Below are 13,412 nucleotides of genomic sequence, written 5' to 3'. Positions count from 1 at the left end.
TTATGAGGTAGCCATATAGCTGGGATGCTGTGCAGCTATTTATGGAAAACTTCCTGTTTTAAAATAAGTAGATGAATATGTCACTTTTCCCTTCTCATAAAAGTAATCATCAAACAAGGAGAACGAGAAATATAAAAACTCTATTATCAAAAACTAGGGAATATGTTTAGCTCCACAACAAAATAATGAGAAAAGCCACCTAAATGATGTAAAACCCAAACAAGGCCATGGAAGACACTAAGAACTGACCAGAAACTGCACATCTCAAAGTAAACTTCAGCAAGAGAGAGGCAAAAACAAAAATCCTTTGAAACCCTGCACAAAGGATACAAGCAAGGTTCCTTGGAACTAGTTTGACATCAAGGAGAAGCAGGGATATGGCAACAAACAAAACACATGTAGGCACCCCTTTACAATAAAGAAAAAGTGGTGGAAGAGAAAGACTTCATTGTAAGTGACCTTGCAACTGCAGATATCTGTTGGCAGGAGAGAAGAGCAAAATAACTTACTTATACAACTCCATGCCATAACAAACTTCACAGATTCCCATGAAGAAATCCTGCCATCCCCTCCCATTTCCTGCAAAGGTGAATAATAGTTACAATACACTTGAGTATAGGAACTACACAAAAATACAAGAAGAAAACAAAAAGAGCAAATATAATGATGGCCAAAGAAACTGCCAAGGCACAGATGAAAACTATGATCACTTTTAATGAATGAAAGATGTTAATAACACATTCTATCACAAAATAAAATCTCAAGGAGTATATAGTAAGCTCAGCAAAACTCAACAAAGAACTGGAAGAAAAAACAAAGCTATTACAGAAATGAAGGTTTCATTAGAAGCAAAGAATATGCTGATTATCCTGTGAGCAAATGGACAAAAGGTTAAATAAAAAGAATCAGAGAGAAAAGATATGTATGGAAAATAGATAAATAGGTCTAGTTTGAAGAGAATAACCATAAGGGAAGAGAAAAAATTTCAGAAACAATTCTTGAAAACTGTCCAAAATAAACGATATATTCATAGATTGAAAAGACATAAGTTTCAGGGAAAAATTCATCAAAACTATCGATACTGGCATATATCCTTATAAAGTTACAAAACTTTAAATTTAAGGAGAAATTCCTTTGGGCACAAAGAATAATCACTTATAAAAAGAAAAAAAAAGCAGGTCAGCTTCAGATCTCTACCTTGCATTTTTTATTTTTTATTATTTATTTAAGATTTATTTATTCATGACACACACACACACACACACAGAGGCAGAGACATAGGAAGAGGGAGAAGTAGGCTCCCCCTCAGGGAGCCCAATGTGGGACTTGACCCAGGCATTCCAGGATCATGCCCTGAGCTGAAGGCAGACAGACGTTCAGCCGCTGAGCCACCCAGGCATCCCATACCTTGCATTTTTAAAAAAAGATTTATTTACTCATTTTGAGATAGAGAGTGAGAGAGAGAGCTCACACAAAGGAGCACAGCAAGAGAGAGAGAGGAAAAGGGAGAGAGAATCCTAAGCAGACTGCGTTCTGAGCGTAAGGCCCAATGCACAGCTCAATCCCATGACCTATGATCATGACCTAAGCTGAAACCAAGAGTTGGAGGCCCACCTGACTACCAAGCCACCCCTCTTCTCTTCCTAGGATTAAATGCTAGAATAAGAGGTCTCAAGGAAACAAACATTGACCCAAAATATTTATATCCAGCCAAACTACTATGAAAATTTAAAAGGAGTGCAGGGACACCTGGCTGTCTCAGTTAGAAGAGCGTTTAAGCCTTGATCTCGGGGGTTGTTAGTTTGAGCCCCTTAAAAGGTATACAGATTAAAGAGAAAGAAAAATGAAAAAATTTAAAGGCAGTGGAATAAAAACAAACTTATGAAGACAAAAAAGAATCCATGGAATCAGTTTCCTTGAGCCTTTCTTGAAGAAACTTAGAAAAGTCAGATTTTAATAAACCATGAAACAGATGAAGAAACTGTAGCCAAAAGACTGCTGTGGGGACGGATTCCATCTTACTCTAGGTTCAAGACCAGTGATGTCATTTTATGGTCATGCTGGCTTTAAACTTAAGAACAGATATAAACTGCTTTTTAAAAAAAAAAAGATTTATGTTAGAGAGAGAGAGAGAGAAAGAGCAAGTGAGTGGGGGGAAGGGGCAGAAGGAGAGGGAGAGATATCCCCAAGTAGACACCCCAAGCATGAGAGCTGAGCATGGGGCCTGATGTGAGGCTTGATCTGAAGACCCTGAGATCATGATCTGAGCCAAAATCAAGAGTTGGATGCTTAACCGACTGGGCCACCAATGTACCCCAGATGTAAACTGCTTTTATTCTAATTTGTATACTCACCAGTATAAATAGAAGCTTCTCTAGCAGCCACAGGCATATTGGAGGTATTGGCTACCAAAGCTGTCCTCTTCATAATTGACTCCACCTTACCATCAACTTCCATTGTGAGCTAAAGGCAAACAATCTATTTTGATATTCTAATATCCAAACAGAACATTTTAGTCCCCCCTTTTACAATTTACCCATATTTAATCCCTCTTATAATCAGTTTTCCCAAAGTAAAATTTCCCATCACTCTAACCTCTTCTCCCTGTCCAACTATGCTGTAAAGACAGGAATTATTTCCACTTCATAAATGAAATTCATTATTTTATGGAAAGAGGAATATTACTTTAGCAAGCCAGTAAATCATATAAAGCTGATATTGAAGCTCCCACCTATAAATAGTCTATTTTATATCTTTCTCTTAATAACTGACAACCACCAGATCATAAAAAGAAACTTTAAAGTATTTAACTGAAAAAAAATCAAATTCCTTTCCTTAGATATACAAATTGAATCACAAATATAATTAGAAAATTCCTTAAGAGATCCTTGACGAATGAGAACATTGCTCCAGAGCCAACACAAAGCTTTACTAGTTGCCACTGAAAGTCGATTAGTGGTATTTTCTCTAGAATGATATTTTAAGCTTTATATATACAGACCTCTGGGAAGTCCCGGAGGACTTCAGACATCTCATTTCCTCGTTCACCACATCCTACATAGATGATCACATCACTGTTGGAATACTTGGATAGAGATTGTGATATCACTGTCTTTCCACAGCCAAAAGCCCCTGGAATTGCAGTAGTTCCTCCCTGTACACATCTAAGCAAAGTAAACAAAGTATGGATTACTTTACTTGTTAATAAATACTAACAAATAAGTAGGTAAGTGACCCAGAAATACAAGTTAGAGAAAGCACTTTGAAATATTTTCATCTTTTTCTGTATCTATATCTGTATCTATGTATATATACACAAAGATAGATATACAGATACAAATACTGTAATTGTTCCCCCAGTTGATACCTAGAACAGTGTATATTTTTTATTATCATTAACCATCTCTACCATCTTTAATAGTTTGAAAGTGAGAACATATGCCATGAGATACATGGGGAAAAGGAATATGAAAACAGATAAAACAGTATTAATGATATTTAGAATGCTTATATTAATTAGTTGATGAAAGCACAAATACAGGAATTGAAGCTAAAAGACAAATTTAAACAACTTTTCTAAGTTGTCTTCTGAGGCAAAAAATAAGACCTAAGAAAAATCACATCCTGCTATAAAGGTTAATGAACAAAGTCTTTTATTAAGTAAGGTGTTATGCCAATCCCCTTTTATATATTGAGTATTTACAAAGTACTTCCTAGGCACTAAAAATTGCTTGGAGATGTTGAAGAGAGATCAGCAAATAAGATAGTCGTGTTACTGTAAGCACAGAGCTCACATTCTAGGGGATAAAATGAAGAGTCAGCTGGTGATTACAGTGCCATTTAGCAGCTACGTTCAAACTTTCCCTAAGCAGTGGCAACGGAGAGTGAGCTACCCTTCATAGCAGAGGAAAGTGAATGTCGTGGTATGTGTCCATATGTCTGTGCACATGCTGTGTATGTAGAGCAGGAGGGTGTGGGTGGGAGAAATGAAATGCAATGCTAAGGGAAATTCTTTGCAATATTGTGTTTTATTATTATAAAATTCACAAAAACACTATAGTCTTAAAAATAATTATAGGTATCTTCAATATAAAACTAATATGCATTAAAATTTTTCGTCCTTCAAACTCTTCAGTGACTTTGATAAACTAAGAGGGCATGTCCATATTCGTTCTGTGGTTTTGTATACCTCTCTCAAATCACTTTTAACTTGAGTGGGGAGACAGGGTTGGGTGTGCCCCAGTTTGGAAGGTCAGCAATTCAATGTGAAAAGTGCTATCACAGAGAAAATCCAGGGCACTATAGGAGAACACAGGAAGGGATGTAAAGTCTGACACTGTATTGAAGTGGGCTTAGGAGAGCCTTCTGAGAGTAGCTAAGATCTGAAAGGAAAGAGAAACTAGCCAGACAGGAAAGAACATTCCTGGCAGAGAAAACAGCATACTCAAAGGCCCAGGGGCAAGAAAGAGCATTGCTTGAGGAACTGAGTCCTTTAGGATGCCTGGAAGATAGTATATAAGGAGACTGGGCAGTCAAGTGGCTGAGAGGTTACTGGAAGATAAGCAACAGCTAAATCACAGACTGTTTTGTAGGGAGTTAAGGAGTATTTGTTTTAAAAGCAATAAAGTGCACTGAGGAGTTTCAAGAAAAACAGTGCAGGACCAGATATGTGTTTTAGATGGGTCACAATATAGTATGGACAATCATTTAGAAAGAAGGCAAGACGGAAGAGAAGAAGTCTGTTTGTGATTATTGCAGAATTAGGGTAAGATCTTTAGGTAAAGTCATGGAGTAGGGATGAAAGATGTAGATAAAACATATCTAGGTAAGAGAATAAAAGCACTTGTTCAATAATTAGATGTGTGCACGTAAGACTGATCCTTGAGAGAAGTCACAGATTTTAGAGTAAGCATTTACTGGATGGATGATAGTGTCATCTGTTGAAAGCGGCAACAAAAAAGATGAGCAAGTTTCAAGGAAGAAAGTAGTGAATAAGATGCTGATTTTAGCTAGGAACATATTGACTTTGAGGCACCTCTAAGACGTTCAAAAGGAGAGGTGTGAACAGAAGTGAACATGTGAGTCTGGAACTCACATGAGATCTGGGAGGAAGATACAGATTTGGAAGTCATCAAATTACTATTTAAGTCATGAGGGTGAAAAAAACTCTAAGAAATATCAAAATTAAGGGAGAAGGAACCTGAAATGGAGAATAAGAACTTGTATACAGAGGCTAACAGAAAAAACAAAGAAAGATGGTATTTCAAGGAGGAAGGAGTAGAAAGTAATATCCAAAGTTGTAGGAATTAAGGAAATACTAAAACTTATTTGTTGAATTATCAGTAATGGGAATGAACGATGATGTTAGTGAGAGTAGTTTCAACTGGGTGGGCAAGGCAACTGGCTGGGCACACCGAGTCAGAGTGGGAAACGTGGAGATGGCCAATTTGATCTTTCAAGAGGTCTGGCTATGAAGATGAGGAGACACAGAGTGGAAGGTAGAAAGGGGAAAAGGGTGGAGGGTAGATATTTTTTTATTAGATAGGAGATAAAAGGAAGATAACCTTTAAGGTTATCTAAAGGGAGATAACCTAAAGAGAGGTTTCTGAGGAGACAGCGGGCGGGATATACTTCAGAAAGAGGAAAGGAAGAAGGGACAAATGGAAGTATATATTAACTGAAGGAGTTTCAAATGTGATGGTCTCTAACTTCTCCATGGAGGCTCTAGCATGATCATTTGTTGCCACAGGAAGAAGGAAGAATGGAGCTGAGGCCCTGAGACAGGTGTAGAGGTCTGAAACAGCTGCTGCGGAGAGGGGGAACATGGTAAACAGGGAAATGCAGGACTGCAACCCAGTGGTGAGATACTAACCTGCACTGATTATCTGATTTTCTCAGTAGCCTGTGTGTAGACCTGGGAGGAGGTAGCTGGACTGATTTCACGGTTGGGATTTTGCCGGGTGGGTGTAACAAAAGAAAGAAATAAGAAATTGTAGTATACCAGCCAATATGCAGAAACTTGACAGCCTAATAAGCTTAAGCTAGATATTGAAGGATATGGAAACAAGAGGTGCTGACTAATAAGTCACAGGATCAAAGATCTTATGAGAAATAATGAGAACAACTCAGAGAATAGGTTTCAAGGGTCAGTGGGACATATGTGGGTTGGTGATCAAAGTTGAAGGAATTACTGTATCATGGCTTCAATCTTTTCTGTGAATTAAATGAAGTCATTTGTTGAAAGTAAAGCAGGGTATGGTGAAGCCTGAGAATTAAAGAGAAGAATTAAAAGAAGACTACTTTTTAAGTAGTCAAAGAAAATGGCAAAGAGCAGACTATAAATTAAGAATGAATTGTGGGCAGCACGGAGAGCTCCACTGATTTTAGAAACCATCGACTTATACTGATACCTATCTACTAATTCCAGCTATATTATTTGGGCACAGATTTACTTCTGGAAATTTTTTTCAGAAAGCTTTAGAAAAAAACCTTTCCTTTTGCTGGAAACTGTGAAACAATAAATCTTCAGTGATTTGACTCCATAATAAGCATTGGCAATATATGAATATATTTAACTAATTCACTGTTATTTCTCTAGATAAAATTTATTATAGGATTAGCACATGAAATCTTTATAAAGCAGGTAAACAACAAGCACATTTAATCTTCTGAGGAAAAACCACAGGGCACAGCTCAAACTTACGGAAAAAGGGCATCAAGGACCCTCTGGCCAGTCAACAAGGGATGATTAGCCGGCAGCTTCTCAGTGACAGGCCGAACTTGACGTACAGGCCATACTTGGACCATGCTAAACTTTTCCTTTATACCTTCAAATTCAAGCTCCAAGACAACATCCTATAAAAATGCAGCAGGATGTTAAATACAGTCAAATTTATGAATATGAACATTTCTTCCTCTAAAATCAAAGTAATCCAGATTCCTCTTGAGGGTAGAGAAGTGGTATGCAGAAGTGGAGAAGGAGATTTATACTTTTTCTTGTAATTCTTTATATACGATTCTCATTTTTTTTAACCAGGTATACTTATTACTGTTCCAATAACTAAAAAATAGGAGTTTTTGAGAAAGAGGTATTTTAAGTAACAGAGGAATAGTTAAATAAATTATATGGATACACACAGGGACAAGTCTTAAAAGATATAGAAGACACCCCTGGGACTGGGGGGAGAAATGAAAATTTTCATAATTTATTTTGTACTCTTTCATTTGTTTACTTTATTACTATGCTCTTATACTAAATAAAAATACTTATTCAGAACCCTAAAATATTTAATAACGTTAAATATTAAATATTTATAAAAGCAAAAAAGATGAGTAATACTCGAACATTTATGAACACTGAGATGGTTTCAACTATTCACAAATAATCCCAACATCCACACACCTACAGAAATCTGTAATTTTGTTGATACATGAATTTGAATTGTCTACCCCAGAGGGTTCCTTCCATGAAGGATGGAGTGTGAGTCTCTTAGCTAGTGAGTCAGGCTAACTGACTGCCTAGAATCCCAATCTTAACTCTTTCTGTTTCTATATTTTGTAGAGCACAGATTTACTCTTATTAAATAATTAGAAAATTATTATTTTACCATTGGGAACAGATTATTTGTTACAATGATCTTCTCAATAAAATTATCTTCATACCCACAGACTATTTTGACTTCACTATATGATATGATGTGACTATCAATAACACTAAAGGACTAAGTTTTAAATAGCTTATCCAGAGTTAGAATTCCTATAATCCAACATACAATTTATTATGTATATATAGATTGACAGTTAAAATCAAAGTAAGTCTATTCTATGCTTTACGAATCAGAGCTTTAATAATGTAGTATAAGTTAAGATGGTAGGAAAATGTTATACTATATATTGCTTTCCCTTTAAAAACAACTCCATATGTTCTGCTTTTTGTGTTCCCAAGCCCAAGTTTAAAGATAAAATCTTTATAAAAATCTTAAAAAAGGGACACTTGGGTGGCTCAGCATTTGAGTGCCTGCCTTCGGCCCAGGGCGTGATCCTGGAGTCCCAGGATTGTGTCCCATATCGGGCTCCCTGCGTGGAGCCTGCTTCTCCCTCTGCCCTTGTCTCTGCCTCTCTCTCTATGTCTCTCATGAATAAATAAAATCTTTTTATAGATTTTATTCCCTCAATTTATATATAGCATTTCAATGCATAAATCACATAAGCAGCACTTCAAATGATATCCAGAACACTTACCATTATTTGAAAGTAACAGGAAGTCCAAATGTCATACTTTGTTCTTATACTGACATTGCTACACTGATTAGATATAATGGATAGCCTATGCTATCACAAGATGGTAGATCACTCATAATTCAGGGATGCTAGAAATGTTCAAGGCATTTAGCTATTCAGCGTCCCAAAGACTCAAGCTAAATGATTTGGCAGATTTCAGGACAATACTAAGGATAAATCTGAACTTCTGTGCATTGCTAATTTGGAGAGTAATTTGACCATACCCACCAAATTTCCAAATGTACATATCCTTTGACCTAGTTCTTGCATTTCTAGGAATTTCCTTTATGTATACAAAATGTCCTGTTATCAGAGGCACCGGGGTGGCTCAGTTGGTAAAGCAGCTACTTTTGGATCAGGTCTTGATCCAGGATCCTGGGATGGAGTCCTGCATTGGGCTCCTTGCTCAACAGGGAGCCTGCTTCTGCTCTTCCCCCCACTCATGCATGCGTGCTCTCTCTATCTTAAATAATAAAATCCTTTAAGGCTCAGCAGTTTAGTGCCTGCAGCCCAGGGTGTGATCCTGAAGACCCGGATCAAGTCCCACGTCAGCCTCCCTGCATGGAGCCTGCTTCTCCCTCTTCCTGTGTCTCTGCCTCTCTCTCCTCTCAGTGTATTCTCATGAATAAATAAATAAATAAAATCTTTAAAAAAAATCTATTTTGTTAAAAAAACAACAACAAAATGTCCTATTATCAAAATATTATAGCCCATTTCTTACACCATAAGTTTGGAAATGAACATTACTACAGAGACTAGTTAAATAACTTGTGGTAGTATAAGAGGCTGTAATATGTAATACTCAGCAGTATTAAGACAGATTCTCTGGAAAGATATGTCCTGGATTCAAATCCTGAGTCCTGGGCAGCTCGGTTGGCTCAGCGGTTTAGTGCAGCCTTCAGCTCAGGGCCTGACCCTGGAGACTGGGGATCCAGTCCCACGTCGGGCTTCCTGCGTGGAGTCTGCTTCTCCCTCTGCCTATGTCTCTGCCTCTCTCTCTGTGTCTCTCATGAATGAATAAATAAAATCTTTTTACAAAAATCTTAAAAAATAATTATAGGAATTATTTACAGGAAAAAAATAGGTGTTGGTGAGGATGTGGAGACAGGGGAAACTTCTTGTACTGTTGGTGGCAATGCAAACTGGTGCAGCTACTCTGAAAAACATTATGGAGGTTCCTAAAAAAGTTAAAAGTAGAACTACTCTATGATCTGGCAATTGCACTACTAGGTAATCACCCAAAAGATAAAAAATACTGATTCAAAGGGATACATGCACCTCAATGTTTATAGCAGCATTATCAACAATAGGCAAATTATGAGAAGAGCCCAAATGTCCATCCCTGATGAATGGATAAAGAAGAGGTGGTATGTGTACACAATGGAATATTACTTAGCCATAAAAAGAATGAAGTCTAGCTATCTGCAATGATGCAGATGGAGTGAAAGAATATTATCTTAAAAGCAAAGTAAGTCAGAGAGAGACAAATACCATAGGATTTCATTTGTATGTGGAATTTAAGAAAAACAGATGAACACAGGGGAAAAAAAAGAGAAGCAAACCACAAAACAGACTCTTAACTGTAGGGAACAAACTGAGAGCTACTGGAGGGGTAGGGGATGGACTAAATGGATGAAAGGTCTTAAAGACAGAACTTGTGAGAGCACTAGGTGCTGTTATGTAACTGATAAATCACTAAATTCTAAGCCTGAAACTAATATTACACTGTATGCTAACAAACAGGAATTTAAATAAAAAACTTGAAAAAAAAATGAATAAGGGAATCTAACGTATAACATGATGACTGTAGTTAACAGTATTGTGTTATATACTTGAAAGTTGCTAACAGAGTAGAGCTTAAGTGTTCTCACCACACACACACATAAATTAAGTGCATGAAGTGTTCCGATGGAAGTGTTAACTAACCCTGCTGTAATCATTTTGCAATAAAGTATTAAATCATCATGGTAAAAAAAATATGGCAGTTATTTAAAACCGACATATTAAATATCAATTCTAGTACTATTTAGGACACTAAAATGGGACTACTATCAGGAAGGACCACACTATGAGATAAAGTTTATAAACTACTTACTGAGGTATCGTAATTTCCAGGTGGAGCAATATAAGTTACAGTTCCTCTGTTTCGTGGGGGTAACATGATTTTGTGTTTGATGAGTGAGTTCTCATTGACAATTCCATAAATATCTCCACCAGTGATGTGACTACCAACCTAGAGAACAAATGCATTCGCTGTTTAATGTTCAAATAAACATCAAGCTGTTTAATGTTCAAATAAATGTCAAATAGATTCATCCTTGATATTATTTAAATCATTTGCTTCGCTTATCTTAAACATTTTAGTTCTACAATTCTTCTAGTAGATTTAAAGAGAAATTTAAACTATGCTTCTGTGGCCTATTTTTATTTGACAAAAGTACAAAAGAGTTCACTAAACATCCATTTCACATTCTTTCACCAACTTTAGAAATCTTGGTTACAAAGACATACCCGTAGGTTTTTGCAAGGTGTAAAATCCCATTTGACATCTCTACTAAGAGCAGAGACGTTTACTCCTCTTGGAATGTAGATACTTTGAGTCTGACTGCTGATATCTGACAAAGGTCTCTGAATACCATCAAAGATAGCTCCCATGATGCCAGGCCCAAGCTCTACCGAGAGGGGTTTACCAGTACGGAGTACAGGATCTCCAACAGATACACCAGCTAGAAACAGTAGTTGAGGAAAACTCACTATGAAAGTTTAGAGACATTATAAGAAGGAAATACCACAGCTGAATGGGAAACAATACTTAAGCTAAAACAGAAATTCTCAAACTTGCTTAGTTTGCAACATCCTCAGTGTTTAACTTTTTCACAGCGATCTATAACAAAAGATATACCTAATAATTCCATTTATTAAAGTTTTATCCAACCAACTTAATAAATATGTATGTCCTAACAACTGTCACTTTTTTTTTCTTTAAGATTTTATTTATTTATTCATGAGAGACACACAGAGAGAGAGGCAGAGACACAGGCAGAGGGAGAAGTAGGCTCCACGCAGGGAGCCTGATGCAGGACTTGGTCCTAGAACTCCAGGATCATGCCCTGAGCTGAAGGCAGACACTCAACTGCTGAGCCACCCAGGCATCCCCTAACAACTGCCACTTTAAGAGAAAAGTATATATAGGTTGAAAGAAAAAAATGGTATTTTAATTTCATTTTTCAATAACAGTTCTTCATGGATGATTTCATGGGATATAAATACCTACTGGGCATTGTAAAATTTTCAAACCTTGGAATCAAACTGAATATCTGTTCCACTTTCAGCTTAACAATCACAACTCAGCTTTGCAGAGATATGACATCACTGACAAGAATATAGTGTCTTGAATAATGAAAGGGTCTATTAACTGAAGCTACTGGTTCATGTGACGTCTGACAACATGTCTAATATTCCTGTGTTAACATCAAAAATTTTAAATATCCTGGGATATCACATGAGTTTGGGGCAGCTGCCCAGGGTGCCTTCTGCACATTTTGGGAATCACAGAGCTAAAAACAGAAGCAATACATTGTTAATATATTATTTCATCTCTACTTAATACTCTGTTTCAACTACACTATTGAGGAATATCAGTCCCCAACAGGGGCAAAGTTTAAAGAATTTTACAGTGAATTCTCTCATATTGACCAGTTAGATCCTATCATTAACATTTTCTGATACTTTATCACATACCTATCCATCTTCATAATACACATTTTTAAGTAAAATGTTTTACTTTTAAGTAAAAAAAGCAAGGTGTAGAATAGTGCATATAATATGCTATCTTTTGGGAATGAAGAGAAGAAAAATAACATTAATATTAGTTAACAAACTAGAAAGATATATAATAAAAGGAATTAGGGATCCCTGGGTGGCGCAGCGGTTTACCGCCTGCCTTTGGCCTGGGGCACGATCTTGGAGACCCGGGATCGAATCCCACGTCAGGCTCCCGGTGCATGGAGCCTGCTTCTCCCTCTGCCTATGTCTCTGCCTCTCTCTCTCTCTCTCTCTCTGTGACTATCATAAATAAATAAAAATTAAAAAAAAAAAGGAATTAATAAAAGTGGCTGTATGCATATGTGTTTTGAAAATTGGCCAGATATAAGATGACAATGGTGGAGAGGTTTTTCACTGTATACAAGTTCATTTGTTTTTATTTTAAGTCTTCAAATCACATAGAAGATTGAAAGATAAACCTAACATTAAAAAACATCCATTAAAAAATCCTTCTAATTAGTTATGATTTTATAGCTACAGACTTCTAATTTTATTTAAATTTTCAGATGATTTTACTTTGATTTAGCACCCTAGTACTCACACAGAGAAGTTACCTGAAAAAAATGGATTTTAATATGGCAAAAAAGTTGTATAAAGTAAATCTTAATTAATGAGCCAAATAACTAATGCTGCCCGTATATTTATAGCAGCATTATTTACAATAGCCAAGATATGTAAGTAACCTAAGTGTCCACTGATACATTAATGGATAAAGACAATGTGGCATGTGCATGTGCGTAAAGAATATTCTGGCCGTTATGTGTATACAGATAGAATATACTGTGTTTTCAATATATACATGTTATATTACACAATAGAGTATGACCCAGCCATTAAAAAAAAGGATGAAATCTTGCCATTTGTGACAACATGGGTGGACCTAGAAGGTCCATATTAAGTCAGATCGAGAAAAACAAATACCATGTAATTTCACTTATGTGTGTAATCTGGAAAACAAATGAACAGACAAACAAGGAAACAAATTCATTAAATATAAAGAACAATCTAGTGGTTACCAGAGGGGAGAAGGTTGGGTAGATGGGCAAAACAGGTGAAGGAGATTAAGAGGTACAAACTTTCAGTTATAAAATAAATTAGTCATGGGGATAAAAAGGTACAGCATGGGGAATATAGTCAATAATACTGTAATAACTTTGATAACAGAGGATAACTACACTTATGGTAAGCATTTCATAAAGTATATAATTGTCAAATCCCTATGTTATATACCTGAAACTAACATAATATTGTATGTCAACAATACTTCAATAAAAATTTAAAAAAAATAAGACTTAATGCTGATCTTG

At 36.3% G+C, this 13,412-nt stretch overlaps 1 protein-coding gene across 5 annotated transcripts in view; it reads right to left on the bottom strand.

Annotated features, from left to right (window-relative positions):
* ATP6V1A (ATPase H+ transporting V1 subunit A) overlaps nucleotides 1-13,412 on the bottom strand; it is a 65,369-nt gene that overhangs the window by 18,044 nt on the left and 33,913 nt on the right. For all 5 annotated transcript variants that reach the window (XM_025477319.3, XM_025477329.3, XM_049105179.1 and 2 more), the window contains exons 4-8: nucleotides 10,792-11,006; nucleotides 10,376-10,513; nucleotides 6,704-6,855; nucleotides 3,002-3,164; nucleotides 2,355-2,463 (exon numbers count right to left, since the gene is read on the bottom strand). In XM_025477319.3, coding sequence (XP_025333104.1) covers nucleotides 2,355-2,463; nucleotides 3,002-3,164; nucleotides 6,704-6,855; nucleotides 10,376-10,513; nucleotides 10,792-11,006 — 777 coding nt within the window. The remainder of the gene's footprint in view (nucleotides 1-2,354; nucleotides 2,464-3,001; nucleotides 3,165-6,703; nucleotides 6,856-10,375; nucleotides 10,514-10,791; nucleotides 11,007-13,412) is intronic.

This window comes from Canis lupus, chromosome 33 (assembly GCF_003254725.2).
Source record: "Canis lupus dingo isolate Sandy chromosome 33, ASM325472v2, whole genome shotgun sequence".
NCBI classification, from domain to species: Eukaryota; Metazoa; Chordata; class Mammalia; order Carnivora; family Canidae; genus Canis; species Canis lupus.
Note: the sequence above shows the minus strand (reverse complement) of the source record. Positions and strands in the feature narration are given on the sequence as shown.